The 20,543-nt window shown below is 49.1% G+C and overlaps 1 protein-coding gene across 15 annotated transcripts in view; it reads right to left on the minus strand.

The window, feature by feature from the left end:
* TRAK1 (trafficking kinesin protein 1) overlaps window positions 1–20,543 on the minus strand; it is a 104,199-nt gene that overhangs the window by 17,732 nt on the left and 65,924 nt on the right. For all 15 annotated transcript variants that reach the window (XM_027097098.1, XM_027097095.1, XM_027097092.1 and 12 more), the window contains 10 exons: window positions 19,198–19,314; window positions 16,493–16,593; window positions 15,554–15,662; window positions 13,589–13,667; window positions 12,480–12,610; window positions 11,737–11,811; window positions 11,064–11,201; window positions 7,358–7,434; window positions 5,810–6,046; window positions 4,465–4,781 (listed from right to left, as the gene is read on the minus strand). In XM_027097098.1, the coding sequence (XP_026952899.1) occupies window positions 4,465–4,781; window positions 5,810–6,046; window positions 7,358–7,434; window positions 11,064–11,201; window positions 11,737–11,811; window positions 12,480–12,610; window positions 13,589–13,667; window positions 15,554–15,662; window positions 16,493–16,593; window positions 19,198–19,314 (1,381 nt within the window). The remainder of the gene's footprint in view (window positions 1–4,464; window positions 4,782–5,809; window positions 6,047–7,357; window positions 7,435–11,063; window positions 11,202–11,736; window positions 11,812–12,479; window positions 12,611–13,588; window positions 13,668–15,553; window positions 15,663–16,492; window positions 16,594–19,197; window positions 19,315–20,543) is intronic.

Consider the following 20,543-nt stretch of genomic DNA (forward strand, 5'->3'; position numbering starts at 1 on the left):
GAGGCATACCAGCAGGGCAGTTTGGTTTACATGTTATCTCCTAGACTCACTCCTCAAAATCGCCCTGCAAGGTTAAGTATTATTACCCACACCTCACAGACAGAGGTTCACTGAAGTTACGTAACTTCCAGAGTCACTGAGTTAGTGGTAGCATAGCCAGGGTTCAGTGCTAAAGGCCCAGTTCTTTCTGTGAACTCATCCTGCCTCCCTCCTCAAACCATAGGTCTGAAAACTAGCCAGGAACCTGGGCTCAGTGAGAATATGGAGGAATAAATGGCGGGCAGGGCAGCTTCCCCGTGGGCGTCCAGGGCCTGCCAGGAGATGCACACTGTCCCACCAGTGGGGTTTCTCCTGCCACTCCTGGGGACCTCCACGCATAATAGTCCAAAATGGGCCCCCGGTTTGTGTGTTCACTGTTCACATGTCCACATTCCTGGCAACAAAACTGCACTGGGGACAAATTTTAAACAAGGCAATACGACACCCAGCTTGGGGCGGCGCATCCAGGTCTTACAAGGAAGATGAGAAATCCCCAGATGCAATGTGGCCATGGCCACACTGGGAAGGGGACTAAAGGGAAAGTCAACACAATGGAAAGTGAAGAACCATGTCAAGGAAGTGGCAGATCTCCTCATCCTTCTGAAGGGGGTTCTAGACGTTTACAACGCACCGGGAAAGAACTCATTGAGGCTGGAGGTCTGGGCCCGGAAAAGAGTCCCGTGGGCCTCCATTCTTCATCTGTTTAACAGGCTGCCCCATCTCTCTCCCCACCCCATGCATGAGTCCGAGAGAGAAATGAGGCTACAGAGAGTTGCTAAAGTACATGGAGTTTTTTGCATTCCCTGAAAATGCAGAGCAAGGAAATCTAGTGAGATTACAATGGAAAGTTTATGCGGAAAGATGCGTAACACGTGCCTTTTTACCCCACGCCTCAGGCCTCCTTTACTCATGGAACAGCCAACCTTTACTGAGCACTAAGGGCCAGGCTCTCTTCTAAGACGCCTACACTTACTGACTCAGTCATCAGGATAACCCTGCCATCCTCACGTTACAGATGAGGAAACCGGGCGCAGGGAGGTAAGGTGACTTGCCAGAGGCTGCAGAGCCAGCCTTCAAACCCAGGCTGGCTCCAGTGCCCAGCCTCTTACCATCAACACCACCTCTCAGACAGCACTGAGGAGGCCTCACATAATGTGAGCCTCAGAAATCAGGTCAGTAACACACGTGAATGGTGTTCTAATTCTCAAACAGGTGTTTTCTATTCTACAAAAGTGACTATTGGTGAAAACCTCTGCAAACTTGACTGTCATGTGAGTTATGCCATGCATGGAGCTCATGGACCATCTCCACTCCTGACTGGTTCTGAGGGCCTGAGCAAACGTGGTGGTCCAGGCGTGGCAGTGGATGGGAGGTGGAGTGTGAGGGCTTCTGCCTTATTCAGAGCCTTTGTTGTCTCTTTCCTATCCCGTTTCCCCAGCTCCCCACCACCTCCCGTGCCCACCCCTCCTGGCCTCCTTTATTTGTCAAACACAAAGCAGGAGGATTGCTGTACTATTAGCTACCTCCCATTACCATCACCTTCTCCCGCCCACATGAGAATGAAGCTGGGGTCAGGCAGGCAAAGAGGGGAACCTTCATGTTCCTAGTTGGCACCAGGATGGTCTATGGAGCAGGGCGTGGACAGCGCAGAAACGTAATTACGGTCACTGCCCCTTTCCTTCTGTTTGCTTTCTTTCCACACCCCACTGTTCTAACTAAAAGGTTTTCATGTCAACAAAGGCGAAGAAAACTAAATCCATGTATGTCAGCAGAGCACCTAGGGCTTAAAAGTTAGAACTAAACCTGCTGGATAATGTACAGCTTGGAAGTGTATGCTTTTCCCTAATTACATATTAACTTGTTTATATTTGGAAATACTATCTGGTTATAATCAATCAGAAAGGAAGAGCACAATAGAGGGGAAAAATACTGCCTGATTCATCCTTTTAATGCCGATATATCTCTTTCTAGTTTGAATCTTTTGTTTGTCCTTTACCTGCTTAAAACGTGTAAGATAAGATGAAGAGACAAGAGTGCTAGCATTCTTAAACACCTAGCCCAGTTATTTTGGCTGACACCAATAAGCAGATAGCAAGATTAATTAAATAGGTAAGGGAGACACAGATGGACGACACAGATTGGCTATCTGCTATGATCCCAGCCAACATTCTCCAGGGGCCTCACCACAGGTACATTTACCTGGGCCACTGGAGAGCATGGGAATCCTATCAGCTTCTTGGTGGCAGTGGAAAAGGATGTAAGAACACTGGCCCCAGCAAAATACTGGTCCAGGTCTCAACACTGGTAAGGCTAGCCCTTATATCTGAATTACTGGAATAGGGGCAAGTTCAAGGAGCCTACAAGTTAATAAGCACCTATCAGATGCTGGGCACGATAAAAACACATCACATTTATTCCTTGACACAATCTTGTGTGGCAGATGTGAGCCCTATTTCACAATAAGGGAAACAGGACTCAAAAAGGTAAAGTAACTTATCCAACACCACAGTTAGAGCTGTAATGAACCCAGCATCAGGCAGACTTCCATGTCAGCACTTCACCATATCAAATTAAACATGGTAACAGAAGTAATTGTAGAGGAGAGGAAGAAAAAAAATATTGGTTGTATTTTAAACAACTAAGAAGTCAGAGCACTACAAAATGGAGCCAGAGGGACAGATCTCTATCATGAGGATACCTTACAGCCCATAGTGATAAGACATGACTTTTTAATGGTAGTGATATGGGTTCCTGGTGAGCAGGGTACTAGAGTTGAAATTTATCTTGCAAATCTAATGGAATTTCCTCTTATTCTATTAATTTATCACAAAACTCCTGCTATCTACGTCACAAGATTAAAAGAGAAAAGGATGAACTGGTCAAAATAACTTTAAAAAAAATCTCTTCCTACAAAATGCTTGGAAAATGAATCCAAAAACATATCCTTAGATGATCTAATGAAACACAAAGTAAAATATAGAAAGCAGACAAGATAGAGATGATAAATTCCAATGACCTCTGAGAGACAAAGGAGAAAAAAGAAAAGAAAGGCAAAAAGTAAAATTGCAGAAATGGAAGATTTTATTGAAAGAAAAACAGACATAATTATGGATCAGAAAACAATCACCAAGCTTACAACTGAATAAACAGTTAGAAAAAGGATGAGCCATCCCTCTTCTGAAATCTAAGAAGGACCTAAATTATACAATTAAAAAGTAATTATGAAAAAAGAATGTTCGCCCACCCTCTTCCTTCCTTTGGAGAATTATGGCATCCAGCATTTCTTGGGTCTTTTACAAGTACAACCTCATCTTACGGCATGCATCCTAACAGGGGTGATACTGCCCCCCAGGGCTGAAAACTGGGTCTTCTGGGGTGAATAACTGTACCCTCTTCAGGCACAGATACACATATAACACATATATCTATGGCATTAACTTTTCTGGGGGGGAGGGATTGGGAATTCATGTCTAAAATGGCTTCTTAAAGAGGGTAATAAAAAAAAAGGTGAGAAACACTGCCTTACAGAAATTCTGATTTGGCTTTGTGTTAGATACATAGTAGAATTCTGAAATACCTTCTCAAACTCTCTTGGGTTTCCAAACTAAAGAAGAAAAAGAAAGAAAATTACAAGCACTTAGTGGCTCTCAGCAGGGTAGCGGTAGGTAAGGGGAACACATGTTATAATGCCTAAAGCAAAAAGAAGGAAAAAAGGGGAGTTTTTCCATGGGGTTAATCATCTAGGGTGTCCATGACACTAGAAAGTGAATTGCCCCTGGGAAAGGTAGGCTTAAAGAGGGACAGGACTCACTCGCCCCCACAGCCACCCCCTTCCCGGCCCCCAAATTGTGGAGGTCTACAAGCCTTGCTCAGAACGCTGCATCTGCGGAAAGCCACACCCTCTATATTTGAAGACCAAAGCGGAACATGTGAGTCAACAAATAGCAAACCGCGGTCACCTGGTTATTGAAAAAAACAACTTACAGCGTTTGCTTTGCACACCCCCTCCCTGACACCAAATTTTTTGAGTAGTCAAAGCATCAATTGGCTACACTTCTCACACCTCCAGGCATGTCCTGATTAACCTCTGAGGATGTTAGGAGCGCCTCTGCCTCCCCAAAAGATTTGTACTTCTAAGGTCCTAAATGCAAGAGAAAGAGAACTAGGAAAACCGGCGCCAACACGTTTTCTTTTCTTTGGCTGTGTTGGAGATTAGTCTGGGCTGCCTGTGTGTGCATTTCCAAACCTGCACCGGGAGAGGTGGAGGCCTGGGCACTCAGAGGAACTCAAACCAGCAGCGCGGGTGGCTATCTCGGAAGAAAAACGAGTAGGCGTTACAGAGGTTGCCAGCTTTCCGGTGGTGGATCAGGGACCACAGAGAGTCGCTGAGGAGGGCAGAGAGGGGCCGAGGCCCCTTGTGATCACCTTCCAGCGGCTTGACGATCTGCAGCTTCTCGGGCAGGTAGGAGCGGCTGCTGAACGACATGCCAGAGAAGCCGGTGAACTCCGAGAAGCGCGAGTGCGTGCCCAGGGACATGATGCTCTCGGTGGGCGTCAGGGAGCCGCTGAGCAGCTCGCCCTTCTCCGCCAGCTCCCTGAGCTTCCGCTCCTGCTCCTCCTCGAAGAACCTCCTCTCCGAGAGGTAGTTCTCCCGGCGGAGGGACAGCCGCCGCAGCGCCGTCTCCAGGTCGTGGGAGCCCGGGGTGCCCGGCGTGCCCGGCTTCTTGCTCCGCTCCTCGTTTCTGGAAGGAGGGGAAACGGGGGCGTGAGCGCGGAGCACCCAGCAGGGGGCGCTAGACAACAACGGCCTTACTGCTAGTTTCCAGGTGGCAGGTGGATCTTTTAAGGAAACCAAGGCAGTTGAAATTCAGGCTAAAATGGGGAAACAAATGCCTGTCCAGAATAACAATTCCCTCTGTTGGTTCTTTTTTTCCTCAGGGAGGTGAGGAGGGAGCACTAAGGTGCATTGCAAATTTGCACACACTACATAAAATCCAACCCCTACAAAACATCTCCCTCAAGATGCCTTAGGAAGAAACCTTCTTCAGGCTGATAACCAAAATTTTATAATAACTCTAAGTGGGCTATAACCTTTAAAAATTGTGAATCACTATGTTGTACACCTACCTGTAACTGACATAATATTGTACAGCAACTATACTTCAATAAGAAAAATGATAAAGTCCAGAAAAACCCAAAGTTCTGATAGAGCAGTTTCCAACTGTCTGACCCATCAGTCAGAAAAGCCAATTTTGTGAAGTCATAGCAAAAGGATGGGCAATGAAATGGCGGTGGTGGTGGGGTCCTGCAGAACTTCAGGCTGAGAGGGACAGACCACCACTGAAGAGGACCCATCCCAGACACCCTGCACCCCACCTCCTGAAGCGAACCAGATTCTGCTCACAAGACCAAGCCTGAGTCCTCCTCAGCCTTTCAGAATCCAAGCTACAAAGGGGTTCATGAAACAAATGTCTGGTCTGTAGCCTAACAGATAAAGATTAACAGAAAAAAATTGTTATTTCTCCTCTCCTCCAACATTTTACAGAAAAGCCGACTTCTGGTGCATCCTGTTATAACTCTTTAAACTGGTCAACACAGCAGCATCAAGATAAGCATGAGCTCAGCCGGTTGGATCACAGATTTGAGAACTGAAAGGTCTACACTTTTCAGGCGACTCTTATCAGCCCCCCTTCTTCTGATTACCGAACCTGTGTTCAATCCCCCCTACCTGTCCCCAAAGCAGAAAGATAAAAGACCCTGGCTGGCTCACCCCAGGTCTGCTGACTCTGCTTCCAGGATGATGCTGTTGGTCTTGTTGTCAAGGACGACATTGCTGACATCGCCGCCGTAGAAGCTGGACCGGGGGGTGCTGACACAGCTGGACAGGAGGGAGTTCATGGCCGAGGACTGGTTGGAGCCAGGGATGTTCATGGGGGACGGGGTCAGAGACCTCTGCTTGACGACCTGGTTGATGTTTCTTACGGTCTCAAAGACTCGCTTCTGGTGACTGGGGAGAATGCACAACATCATCCGTGACTAAGCAAATGCAGGAATGACCCTGGAGTTCAACCCTCCAAACACTATCCACTGGGAAGCCAATAGGCAGCTGGCCCACCGTGACCCCCAAGCAACCCGACACCCTGTGCCTTTCACGTGTTTCTTTGGGTGTTGGTTGGAATTCAAGACACTCAATACCCACAGAATTCAGGGCTCCACTACGTGGTTGTGTCCTAAAGCTTATACTGCTTCCTACCAGAGCACAGGCTCCGGACGCGCAGGCTCCGGACACGCAGGCTCAGCGGCCATGGCTCACGGGCCCAGCCGCTCTGCGGCATGTGGGATCTTCCCAGACCGGGGCACGAACCCGCGTCCCCCTCAACCACTGCGCCACCAGGGAAGCCCCTACAAATATATTTAATGGTAACTTGTGTCTCCCACCTAGTTTTCTTCTCTCATGATAGTCTCTAGAAAGCAAATTCCAGGAGGGCAGTGTTCACTGCTCAACACATAACAGGGCTCAATAAATTTTTGCAGAATGAGTCTTTGTTGACCATTCATATTAAAAAAAAAAGTAAGACTTAAAGTTAGTCTTAAAAACTTCTATAATGAGATGATAAACACCAAATTAGTCTTTTTTTATTTCCTGGAAACTGCCATTTCTAAGAGCAGAACCACACTTTGATGCTCATTTGTTCTCTTTTAAGGAGAAAAAGGTAGGTATGTTTCTATAATGGCTGCTTCTTTCTGGGCTGCAAAGGGTTTCACATATGCACCGAGGCTTAGGGACTGGTCACTTCCAGGATCCCGTTTAAGTTCTGTCTATGGGATTTGGGTACAGAGAAAACTTGATGAAATCAGATCCACAGGTTCCTTACACCTCTGAGCAGGCCAAGTGCAAGGTCTTAAGTTAGGAAGAGAGATGGCACAGGCCGGTATGTATGCAGAAAGGAAACGGAAGCCTTGCTCACACCCCATCCCCCGAAGAGCCCTCTGTATCTCAGATTGCATCTTATTTTTCTTTTCCTGACAGACGTCAAAATTTTTTTAAGTAACATTTTCCACCGAAAAGAAAGATAAAAATGAGCGGTGGTGTCAAGATGGAGCCTGTGTGAAGAGAGATGGGAAGTACATCTGTCCTTCCCTAACTTTCTGCAAGTTCATAATATATATTTAAAACCCAACCAGAGGAGGACGGGGGCTGTCAGCAGCATTCTCTAATTTCCCTTAGTCTAGACTGTCTGCGGAAGGATCACAGCGATCACTGCTGGCATCTGAGGCCCACCCCACAGTCCCTGGGAGCTGAGAACCAAGGCCGTACGCGATGTCTGGCGACTCGGGCTCTTCCAGCTGCAGCTCCTTGCGCATGGTTCCCTCGATCTCCGCCGCCAAGGAGTCCTGGGAAAAGCCGGGAGACACACAGTGAGTGAGCAGCAATTCAAGTGCTCTGTCTTTAGAAGAGGCGCGAAGACAGCCTGGACACAGCATAAACCGAGGCCTCGGAACACAGGGTGACAGCATCTGCCACGGGCGGAATGCCGGGCTGAGCGAGCCCCATGGAGCTGAGTGTAAAGCCCCTTGGCTTCTATGAACTGAGGGTCTGATAGCAAACCCTATGTTCCCTGGGCTAAACCATGGAGCTGTGGCAGTGACCACAAGAAGAGGCAGAGAGCTTGCGGGGGAGGACCCGAGGGATGGGTGCTGTCATTTGGGCTCTGCTCTTGTGATCCCCGGCCTCCAGCAGGGAAAGCTCCCGTGCCCGCCAACCATCTGCGGCCCACCCACCTTTAACAACCGGCTCACATCTCACTTCCGCCAGGAATCCTTCCTCTCCTCCCCAAGGAGACAGCAAACACATGAAGACCTTGTCAGTTCTCTGAACACTCCACTTGCGTCTTTCTCTAGCCAGGTTGTGAATTTGTGGGTCTGGGGAAGACCAGTCATTGAGGACTTCTCACCTCCTGGACGGGCCAAGCCCCAAGCTCAGACTCAGCAATGGAGGGGCCTGCTGAGTACCCCTCTCCCTGAACCGCCCACCAGGCCTCACTGGGTGAAGCGGGGCCTGACAAGCCATCCCTCATGCTCACGCAGGTGGATGCCGACAGGACCAGGGTGTGCAGAAAAGCACCTGCTGAGGCCTCAGAGGAGGACACCACCTAGGAGAACCTGAAGAGAAGGGCTAAATTCGTGCCGAACAACAGAACTTCCTGCGGTGACGGGAATGTTCTCTTTCTGCACCATCCAGTATGGGAGACACTGGCCACAGGTGGCTACTGAGCGCGTGAAATGTGACCAGTGTGACTGAGGAATTGAGTTCTTTTTTTTTTGTGGTACGCAGGCCTCTCACTGTTGTGGCCTCTCCCGTTGCGGAGCACAGGCTCCGGACGCGCAGGCTCAGCAGCCATGGCTCACGGGCCCAGCCGCTCCGCGGCATGTGGGATCTTCCCAGACCGGGGCACGAACCCGTGTCCCCTGCATCGGCAGGCGGACTCTCAACCACTGTGCCACCAGGGAAGCCCGGAACTGAATTCTTAACTGCACTAATTTTAAGTGATTTAAATTTACATAGTCACTTGTGGCCAGTGGCTTCCCAGCTGACAACGCATGGGGCCTCCTCCAGGGTTTCCACCTCCAGGGCCCCCCAGTCCACTGGGGATGCTCTCGTCTGGAATTTGTAATTTTTAAACTAGTTTATTTTTCTTAATACTGTTTACATTCCAAGTTCTGCACAAGGGAAGGACCTTCATACCACTTAAGAGAAACAAGATACCAAACTACTAATGACACTGCTGTTCTGAAGAAAAGTCACAAGCAAGGTCTGTGACATTTGTGGCCATGATCCCCTCTGGGCCATCTGGAGATGAGCATGGATCCCTTCTCAGAATAATGTTCTTAAATGAATAAAATAATTAGGATTAAAGAGGAAGCCAGATATACTGAGTTAATTACTAAAATATTAATAACTGCAAGTATGATAGAGTAACACACAGGATCAGGTTTCAGGACTGGTAATGACTGAAGCGGAGATTAGCACAGGTGGTGTCTTGGGACATCTGTGGCCACTGACATGTGCTATGAAAAGAGCTGTGATTTCGATGGATAACGAAGTCACGGGGATGCTAATATCGCTGTGGTTTGTTACCTACCTTCATGAAGGAAGGAAACACCAAATACAGTTAGGGGTTAATGAACATATAAGATATCATCCTCCCTCGAAGTTCAAGGGCCCACTGAATCCTGTCTGTAGATCCCAGATTAAGAACTCTTGGCCATAACGCAAGAGAACTGGGAACATACTCGAGCAAAACCTGCTACTCACTGTTTTATTCAGCTGTTAGAAGGGCTGGGAGCAAGAGAGGCAGAGCCGGGTGTTCTGCTCCAGAGACACAGGCATGATGCAAGCTTTAGATTGCCTTAAATACCTTTCATGCATAATGCACTTTAAAAATAGCCGTCTTCAAAAACTGAGCTCTGCCAACAGCAGAAAAAGGGCAAACAAAAGGTCCACCTCCGCAAATAATAAACGCTGAGAATCAATCTCTCCAGAAGAAACCCAAGTGCAGACTTTCAATTCAACTTTTCTTACGTCCTGGTTTAGCGTTAAAGTGCAGGTCTCTCCTTGAGAGCAGGAACACAGGAGAGTGAACCCCAGGCATGCAAGAAACAAGACAGCGCCAGGAGATGTGAAACCGGGAAGGAGGGAAAGTGAGGCAGGGAGTGTACAAAGCTACACGGGCCTGTCTGTGAGCCGAGCATAGTCAGCTCTAGACGGGGATTCAGGGGATATATTGTCCTTTGCTGCCTTCACTGGGATTCTTGGAATCACTGGATCACCAATCTGCTTCTTGGAAAGCTGACTTATTTACGTTGTGTCTTTCTTTTTGGTTTCCCTTACATTTCAATCAGGTGGAGAGAGCGCACCTGACTTCATATACGAAATCAAAGAAGAAAAGATCATGATTTAGAAAAAGTGGTTCCGACAGCAAGGGGTTGGGTGACAGTGTCTGCAATGGGGAGGGGGAATCTGTGAAGAAAAAAGAGCCCTAAGTAAAGGTCAATTTGAAAGGGACCAACTTTCACAAACATTTATACAGCCCTCCACTCCTAGTTCACTTAGGGGAGTTTCTCTCAAAAGTTCTTCTCTCCTCAGAGAGAACTGGTATCTCATCAAAGCATGGAAATAGAGCCTGCAAAGTTCATGGTGGTTTGCTTTTCAGTCTGTTGATCCAGTCATCCAGATCTAATACCTACAATATACCAAGCACTGGGCTAGGTGCAGAGTATTAGAGAGGGAAGGAGGAAAGAGCAAATAAGACATGGTCCCCACCTTCAAGGGGCCCTAGCCTGACAGAAGAAGATAAAATGAGAAAGTTCCCCAAATACTACTGGGAAATGACCAGCAGAGGGGCACCACCCTGTGCTGCCCATAGGGAGAGGTCAGCCTCCTGGAAAGCCCCCTTCTCAACCACATTCCCCTAAAGCTTAAACACGAAACAGATCAGGCCAGGGTGAAAGAAACAAGATTGTGGGGAACTAAGACGAAAAATACAAAAACGTCACACCCAGCATAGAGGGAAATCTTTTTTCAGATCACAGATGCCGAAAGCCACCAGAACGGTTAATAAGCATACAAAGAACCAGCGGAAGCTTAAGGCAATTTAAGAATTCTCGAAGGCGCTTGTGAGCCCAAAATAGCACATACTCTAAAAAGGTGGGGGGGGGGGAAAATAATAGAGAGTGCCTTCCCAATACCTGAGGTGCCTACTATATCTAGTTCCTACTAAATTTATCTTCCAAGGGCAGGAGTAGAAAAGACAGATTCAGAGGGACGGAAAATAAAGAACCAATTCGTCTCACGTGGTTAAGAAGCCACGGGCTGGGCTCGCGAGCCCTCACCTCGGATCCAGATCCAAGCTGCAAAAGGAGAAGCCACCTGCAGAGGCTCAGCTCCAGACCCACCCTCCTCCCAGGAGCACCCGCTGGCCTGAGGGTGGGCAGTGGGGGTCAGGCAGCAGGCGGGCACTCACCATGGGAAACAGGCCCAGCGAGTGGTAGCGCCTGGACGTGGTGTTGGGCATGGTCTTGTTCCGGAGGTTCTTGAGCTCTTCCTGGGCCTCGTGGAGCATCTCCATGCACTCGGCGTACTTGTCCTCCAGCTCGCGCAGCTGCGGGACACCAGGAAAGAGCAGAGGGCTGGGATGTGAGACCTGGTACCGCCCACCCACCCACCAGGATCACTACCAGAGGCTCCCGCCCTCCAGGGGACCAGCCGCCCTGTGTCCTGAGGCCAAAGAGTGCTCAAGGCACAGTTTTTCTTTTACTTGCAGACTCCGAAATCTCCTAAAACACTAACGAGCAACTGAGAGAAAACAAACGAGAGGGCGAATCATCACTCCCTCGTTTCCTGCCACGTCTTTGAACGGGGCTCCTCTGACATGGCGTGCTCTGTGTCCTTTCCCTTATTGGAACGTTTGTCGGGGGCCCGTGAGCGCCGGGCTCCAGGCTGGTGTACAGCCCAGCCTCCCAGGTGCTCACGACCAGCGTCAGCTCAACTGGGAGCTGCCTTAGGAGTAAGAATGACATTCAATTCAAAATCAGAATGGTTGTTAAGATGGACGGGACCCACACAGCCTGTTGGAGGGAGGTTGATGTACCCCAGCTGGGACCGGGGCCCTGATGAAATGAGGGAGAGCCGCTCACCTCGGCTGTGAGCTGCCGCTGGGCATCCTTGGCGGCCCCCAGGTGTTGGACAAGTTCTTCATTTTCCACTGCACACTAGAACGTGGCAAAGGGAAATCAGCTTCTCTTTTAAGACACGTAGAAAAGTCTAACTTTTCCCCTCTTATTCCCTGATCCGTTATGATCCTATCACACGTCCACAGGGAGATTTTATCTTATACTGGAGTAAAATTTTGTCTTTTATATAGTTTGGAAGGCAGCGTACTTCCTGTGTCGGCGTTCATTCCCTATCGCTTACCCCTCCCCTCCATAGTCACAGCCGCTCTCTGGAAGCATTTCACCTCAGGCTTCTAGCAAAGGCCTGACGTGGGGAAACTTAATTGTTTTTCCGCTGCTTCATCTTAAATCTAAAGGCGACAAGGTTCTACTGCAGAATATACAGATGCCCTAAGGACAAATACCAAACGGGATCATTCAGACTTTGAATTCCCAAACTCTCTGTTTACAGCCCCTTTACCTTTCTTAAAGAGTTCTATTCATTTGCAGATTTTTCTTCGGAGGTAAGTGGTGATAAATGTGATCCCCTTGCCAATTCAGGGCAACAAATTTTATGCTATTGAATCCGCTAAGCTTTAGCAAAAGCTCTAAAGGGATGGCACAAATTCCTAAAATATGAATCTAAAGGGCACTGTCTTTGGGGTAAATGCCCCTTCTCGATCTCAGAACAGCTAGTTTTGCATCGGCCAGAGAAACAGAAGCCTTACAGCTTTTGCCTTCTTCTGCAAATCAACTATTTGAGAGAGCAGGTGTGTGATCTCCTCCTGCTGGCGGGCAGCATCTTCCGTCTTCTTGGCCAGTTCCTCTGAGATACTGGCAATCTGCACGTTGGCGTCCCCTTTGACCAAGAAACGACAGTCACAAGAGCCAGAGAGAATGGTTTCTTTGTGGTTTGTCCAAGAAAACAACATGTTTATTACAAGACAGGGGGGAGTAGTGGAGAGGGCACGTGAAGATGGCTTGGAGGGAGAGTCCCCATCTTCCTATATGGGCTCGGTCTGTCGTGAGGAGGAACCGGCCCACCGGCTGTGGCTCGCAGGCTCTGTGTGGGTCCTCACCCCACTGCCCAGAGCCACCTCCCCAGAGAAAATCGGGCAGGCTTTCGCAGTCAGTCCGGAGGTGCTATAGCAAACAGAAGGCGCCTCTGGCCAATTCTGCACGTTCCACACAGGAACACACCCCCATCAGTAACAGGCACCCCTGCTGCACTCTGTTCTAGAAAGGAACTATCGCCATGCACAACACAATTCCCCTGGGCGTTTTCAACCCATATTCAGAGCCGTAACTCATTTGACTAGATTTAAACATAGGGCGCGTTTCATTGACTTAGTGTTTCGCTGACACTCAGAATACTGTGTTGCCCGTTTGTCTTAACGTGTAAACTTATAATGGAGAGGGTGGGGGGAAGCACATCGTATTTGCAAAGCTGAGAACTCTGGCCTCAACGTTTACACATCAAATTACTGATACTATAAGGCTGTTCTTCCACATCTTCAGCTCAGGGCTCCGATGCTGGACCTAACTCAGACATTCGATAACCAATATTCCAGCAGAAAGCCAAAATTAAAATGAATTTTAATTAATTGCGAGAGACTGGGAATGTATGGCTGACAACACCGCACCCGCTGTCTCATACACGAGGGTGAGGGGAGCCACACAAGATCAGGGGAGGCCTCTAGTTTTCAGAAAAAATGCTACTGAGCCCAGGCTGGCAGGAAGACCACACTCTATCAGGGGATGCAAATCCGTCTGGTCTTAATGATGGCAGGTGGGGAAAATAAAAGCGGGGGACAGGAGGGGCGGGGCCAGGCCATACTCAGCTCCTTCACGCAGTCGTTGACCAGCTGCTGCTCCTTTTCTTCATAGGTAATGGTCTCCGTCTTCAGCTGGCAGGCCTGTGGACAAGGCTCAGGTCAGAGATCCCACAGTCGCACCTGGACAGCCTAGGGGATGCAGCAAGGGCTAACCTGGGTCTGGAAAGCTGCCCTTCAGCATCTCCCCAGCTGTGACCCACTGAGCCCTCAGATATAGAAAGTCAAGCCCAACCACTAGAGGGCACCACACGAAGCAGCTGCTGAAACTCTTGTGAGCGCCCCCTCTATCCGTCGGCCTGTCTATTCACGTGTGTCTGCCCTGGCTCACAGTCATGGACCCCCTTGTGACCCAAACAGTGGCTAAGACACAGCCCTGCCTACCGTGGGCATTCTAAGGATAATCACCACCACAAGAATGGCTAACACTTAGCACACCTACTACGTGCCGGGCACCATCCTCTGAGCTTCTGAGTGGGAGTTAGACCTGTTGTATTCAGCTGAGTAAAAACAGGGTAGAATATGAAAGCATTAAAGTTCAGAGACCCAAGAGCTACCCCTCGGACTCTGGATGGCTTTGCTCCTGGCTGAAAAGGTGGGAAGATAAGACACCTGAAGGCCCCAAGAAAATGCCCCAGTCAGAGAGGTATCTCTGAGCCTTCAGGTCCTGGCCCCAGAGATGCCACGGTCCTGAAAGCCAGATGCAGGAGCCGGAATCTGTGGCTGGGATCAGATTCCTTCCGCTTGCTTTAGGGGAAGATTCCAACAGAGGGACAAATTGCTGTGCGCCTGGGGCTAGAGCATTTACTTGGGGCAGATGCTGGAACTCAGAATGGGGAAAACTGGACTGTAGTCGTGGCTCAGCCACTGCCTGGCAGAGAAAGCTTGGTCGCACTGGGCTTATGTCTCCCATCAGTAAACGAGAAGCTGGAAGGGTTGATGGCTAAGAGCCACGAATGACCCTTTCCTCAGGCAGAAGAGCATCCTGTTAAGCCCAGACATGAGGCTCTTCCCAACATGTGAGGCAAGTTCGAGGTGACAGGTGGTCTGCCCTACTGGAGGGACTTTGGGGAGCCCTGGGCCAGCTTAGGTGAACATGCAGCCCAAACTTGACAGACAAGGGCCTGATAGATAGGGCTGTACCACACCTCTGGCTAGAGAGCATAAACTCACTGATAATTAAACAAAAAGTACCAAATTTGCATGCATCTGTATTTCTGGATGGGGTAGTGGGTGAAGGGAAATAACGTGGGGTTTGGAGCCACAGAGACTTACAAACCCTGGCTCTGTTGCTCACTAATTTGCAAGATCTTCGGCAATCAAAACACTTAGTAGCCTGGGTCCCGGTTTTCCCTACTGTAAAAGAGAATCAGAGTAACCAGCTTCCAGCCTTGTTGTGAAGATGTTTTTAAAAAAAAGAATGAAGGCAAAGTACCCACCACAGTGACTAGCCAATCAGAAATACTCAAAAGCACGGGTTTCCAAGCTGCCTCACTCAGTTCAACCTTTTTAAGTTAACTGTCTAAGAAATATGTCTCCAAGTTCTCGGGTACTCTTAGGGCACATCTGACCTGCAGTAAAGTGAAAACGAGGCTTTCACACCAGGCCTCCAAGTCACTTCTACGTCCGAGCTGGAGACCACCACGGCAAGGCCCCACTTTCCAGGAGCTTTGGCCCTGACCCAGAAGGAGAAGGGTTTGCCACTCTTACCCAGCCTCACGCTGCGTAATTCACCAGTCTGTCTGCTGCAGCCCGGACAGTATGTGCTGCCCTTTGAAGGCAATGCCCAGCTCATAAATGAGGCACGCCCCCTGGGCACTTGGTGTGGCTGTGACCCCAGGTCCACATGGCTCTTTCATAGACCATCACCCTGGAGGATGGCGGGGCTGTAATCACTGCTATTCTCACCGGACATGCAAAACGGGACCACCACCCTTGCAGAGGGGACGAGGGCAGGGAGTGCACTTCACCTCTGATCGAAGTACAACGTTCTCCTCTTCAAGGTCCTTCAGCTTCTTCTGGAGAGAATCCAGATGGAAGTAATTCTGGACGGAGGAGGACGACTCATTCCTCTTCAACCTGGGGGAGAAAGTTCACTTTCTAGGGAGGGAGGCATTTCCTCCGACCACCTGGCAAGCGATGGAGAAGCACAAAGAAGGGCCGTTTCAAGGAAAGCTCATGAAAGGTGCAGGGGTAACAATGACCCATCAGGCTGCTCCCTCACCACCAGGAAAACAGCACAGGCTTACAACACTTCAGAGCCACATCCCAACCCTTTGCTGCCACTTTGCCTCAGGTTTTGGGGGAACCAACTCTATTTGAAGCCTACACGATCTGGGATGCCTTCTATGTGCCGAGAACTATTTTAAGTACTCTACGTGTATGAACCCATTCAGTGCTCACAGCCCTAAGAACTGAGTACTATTATTATGCCCACTTTACAAATGAGGAAACAAGCACAGAGAGGTTAATAACTTGGCCACGAGCCACAGAGCCAAGATCTGAACTCAGGCCATCGGGCTCTAGAGTTCATGTTCCTAATAGGAGACTCTGCTGACACAGAGAAGCCCCTCCCCCCAGGCACCCCCCCAAGGACCCACTACAGCACTGCTGGCTCCAGAACCCTGTATTTCCTCCAAATGCAGAGTCCAGCCTGTTACTCCTTAACAGCCAGGCCAAACCAATCTGAACTGACAAATAAGCAGTAAGACCCAGGAAGAGGAAAACTAAAATCCCATCAGAATAGGAAAATCCATCTGTCGGAGGCACTCAGAGATGTCTGGCTTACAGAAGGCTGAGAGCAGCTGACCTGTGCTGCCAGTGAAGGTGATGCTGTCTAGGCAACTCCAAGCACATGGACCACCGCCAGCCAGTGCTCTGGCCTCTAGACAGGCCCTTGGGTGACTTACGGGGTGGAGCACACAGACTCCGGCTCGCTCTCCTCTGCGGCGCTGGTGTAGAACTGAAGCAGCTCATCCTTCATGGACAGTTCATGCCGGAGCTGTGACACCTGCACAAACACAGCCCGTCACGCGCTCTCTAAATGCGACAGCATCCCCACTCGTGCTTAAACACTTATTGCTCACTGACAACATTTTTTAAATTCCTCATTCAAAGTGAAGGCACGCCACCGATTTTGTGCTATTCAAGGAAAACAAAGGGTTGAGTCTGATCCCATTCAAGAAAAATACAATCAATTACTTTTTGGCAAAAATCCCTCTGTTTAAATTTGTAGTTTTTACTTTGGTACAAAGAAGAGGTGAGAGGGGACTAGAAGGTGCTAGAATGATGGCTGGGGCGGGGGGGGGGGGGGCAGCAAGACAGCAGAGGGGCTTTGCAAGTAAATGGATGACCAGCTGGGAAAACACTCAGAGAAGCGGACCATGTTACCACATGGAGGAAGAGGCCATTCACTTCTGCCAAAACCAAATCCCATCTCGGACCAGGACCCCTGGTGATGTCAGTTCCGGGTGGGCAGCTACAAGCAGCGAGCCCGGCAACCCTTGTTCTCCCGGCTTGGAAAATCTCCTAGCGCCACCTTGTGACTGCTACACCCTCACAGGAATTCTGGCCAAGCTTGGCCAGACCTTGCTTTGTACTCAATGACTACAAGATAGGCATTCCAGATACAGGAAGAAAAGAGGCAACCATGAGGAACTGGCTGTACCGACTACTCTGCAAGGATGGCTCTGCAAGTCGCACTTATTTATACTTCAGGTTTAAAATAAACCTGAGCCATAAAAATTTTCACCTGCCCTTTCACCATTCAGCACCGATGAATAGGCAACCAGCACGGTGAGCGAGGATCATAATCGTTTTCTTTCTTGTTTCTAATTTGATTTGGGGTCTATAGTTTATCCCAACTTTCCTACACAACACCGTGAATATATTTTATCTTCCATGGAGAAACCAGCTTTATGTGCGTAAAGGCTTCGGATTCAACACCTAGACTGATCATTTAATGACGTGCCCAGGGGAAACAGTTTTCAAACTCCAAGGTTTCCCAAGGGGACAAAAAGTCACTTCCACCCCCAAGCGCAGGATGCACTTTGTGTGAGGAAAGGAAGCCCCAAGCAAGGGCAGCACCTTGGAGAAGTAGCGCGTGAGGGGCGACGGGTGACCATTTACTGGTTCCTGATGGCATGTCCCTCTGCTCAGAAGGGGCCAAGTAGGGGGCCAGGCTGACCTTCTCCCATACTTGGGAGAAGGGAGATTCAGGTCATGATGCTGGAGGCCAGGAGAGCAGGGGTCAACTTTATTTCTCCTTGAACACGACCGTATCTTACCTCATCACCTTTTAAAGAAAGCCCAGGATTAAAACTTGCCTTTATACAGTGCTGTACATCACTTATATCTCAGTAACACCGGAAGGGGAAAAAAATCAATAAAAATTACAATAAACCCTTAAAAAAATGTTTTCTTATCGAGTGGCTACTCTGTTTCATCACATTAAATGATTGGTAAACCCAGACAACAATAGCTGGGAATATCTTTAATGAGGAAAAAGTCTGAATACGTCTTAGGGACATGAATAAAGGCATCCCCATCGCCCCCCCCCCCCCAACTAAGAAAGTTTCTGATAGAAAATAAGGGAGAAGAAATGAGAAGAAGGAAAGCCAATCAAAGTCCTCACAGTTCAGATTCACTGTTCAAAGGCCAGTTAGGGGGTTTCCCTGGTGGCACAGTGGTTGAGAGTCCGCCTGCCGATGCAGGGGACGCGGGTTCGTGCCCCGGTCCGGGAGGATCCCACATGCCGCGAAGCGGCTGGGCCTGTGAGCCATGGCTGCTGAACCTGCGCATCCGGAGCCTGTGCTCCGCAACGGGAGAGGCCACAACAGTGAGAGGCCCGTGTACCGCAAAAAAAAAAAAAAAAAAAAAAGGCCAGTTAGGATGATGGCAAAGACACTAGCAAGGGGGGCCTGGCTGTAAGCTCCTAATGCTGGTTGTAGCAAACCCGCCCGACTCTGCAGCCTTCCTCCTCCCGTCCACACCGTATTCCTCCCAGAAAACCAGTGCCGCTCCTCTGAGACCTCAGCCCCTAAGTTAAGCCTAAAATGTTCTTCCCCTGCCCCCCACCCCCCATAATGATGGGGGCTGAAGATATAGACCAAGATTTGTATCATTAACGTAGTAGGGCTTCGATCATGAAAACAATAGGCTATTTTTGGTTTTGTTTTAGAAACACAAAATTATATTGTGCTGATGAAGGGGCAGTCACTGCCTCACTCTGCAGCATGGCTGCAGTTCCTTCTCCGCCTGCCAACACCCACCCCGGCTCAGGAATCTCCGCTCATTGTTGGAATAGCCTGTGTGCCCTTCAGCCAGCTCTGAGTGTCTTTCTCAGCTGACATGAAGATCTAGACTCTTGGAGGACACGGGCTGTAGCTGGTCCACACTGGGGGCCTACTGACCATGTGAGGGCTGGTCCCAGCCTGGGTGACCCGTCCACACTGTCGGAAGGAGACACAGATGAACAGGAGGGGCAGCAGGAAGGCAGCTCTCCATGTCCGGGGAGGGCCTTCCCCGGCGGGATGCCGTGAAATCATCACCTTCCTCAGGCACGCCTTTTGCGGCACCCAAGCCCCTGCAGACGCCCCTGCTGGCAGGTCCTCACCTCCTCCCTGATGTGTTCCACCTGCTCCTCCAGCAACTCATTCCTCTCGGTTAGTGTCTTGTTCTTCTTCAACAACGACTGGCCGATCCGAGCAGCCAACTCTAGATCCCGCTCTTTCTGTGAAAGGCAGAAGCGAGAGCAGAGGTTGAGAAAACCCGTGCTTCCAGCAGGAGCCCACAGAACTCAGGGTCAACTGAGGAAAACAAGGGCGTTCAGCAAGGACAAGGGAATCAACTAATTCACCATCCACGCACCAGCGTCTGATACCTGTTCAAAGAGGAGCTCACTCAGCTACCAGGGCCCCAAGCAATGAAAGGGAACCTTCCGATCTAATGAAAACAAGTCTCTTCCTACAGGAAAGACATGCTTCCAAAAATCTTTCTATCCAACTGCTTTTGGTCCTTGTGTAATCATTTGATAACCTATCTCTCTACCTGAAGGGCTGGGCTATTGTATCGCCAGCACCCAGGACAGGGAGACACTCGGTAACTATTTGCTCAATGAATAAGTGAATCCAGAAATTCCAAAGTGCACTTAAAATAGCCAAGGCAGCCTCTCTGGCACACGTTAAGCTGGAATTTACTGAGTTCCTTAGATTTACCGCGTATGAAACAAAAATGTTTAAAGTTACTCTAAAACAGGATACAGTTATGTTTCTTTTACTTATGGAAGGTAGGCTACTTAGGCTTTATTTTTTTAAAAAAATAGCTTTAAAAACGGAGAAACAATGCATAACATTGCCCTACTTCAGAAACAAAGACTGTTGCAGACAGAATTTTCTGTTAGCTCAGTTGCTGACATTTAGAGCACAGCAGGGCACAGAGGAAAATCTTTACTGGCATACAAAGATACAGCTGCCTTTATGGGAGGAAAGTTGTTGCCTGACAGTGGGGACAGTGGGGTGGACGCCGTCACCAAATGCAGACTCACTGATCCTTGCTGGTGAAACTGCTGGCCATCACGAGTAGATGCACTTGCTCACTTTTAGGCGGGGATTGGCATGGGGGGGGAGAACTCCGGAAAATGAAATCCTTTTAGAAGCCTACGCTAATTATTCTGCTCATCTGGTGTCAAAAAGCAGAAGAAGAGGGACATGGGGTTTTGAGCAGAAAAAAGCTGGGGATTCAGGAATCCCCGCTTCTGATAACCATGTAGTCTTATGGCTTCCACTCAACCCAAACACAGATTAGAAACCATCAGTAGGTTGAGAAGCATTTTAGTCATGGCAACCGCCATTTTGTTTTAAATGACATTCAACAGCATAGAACTGAAATACCAAAGTGCGTTCCACATAGTAAGGTTATCACTTCATGCTTAAATTTTGCTTGTCACACATTTACCGACAA

Source organism: Aethalodelphis obliquidens, unplaced genomic scaffold, assembly GCF_003676395.1.
Source record: "Aethalodelphis obliquidens isolate GAN/ISIS:26980383/991018 unplaced genomic scaffold, ASM367639v1 scaffold112, whole genome shotgun sequence".
Lineage (NCBI taxonomy): Eukaryota > Metazoa > Chordata > Mammalia > Artiodactyla > Delphinidae > Aethalodelphis > Aethalodelphis obliquidens.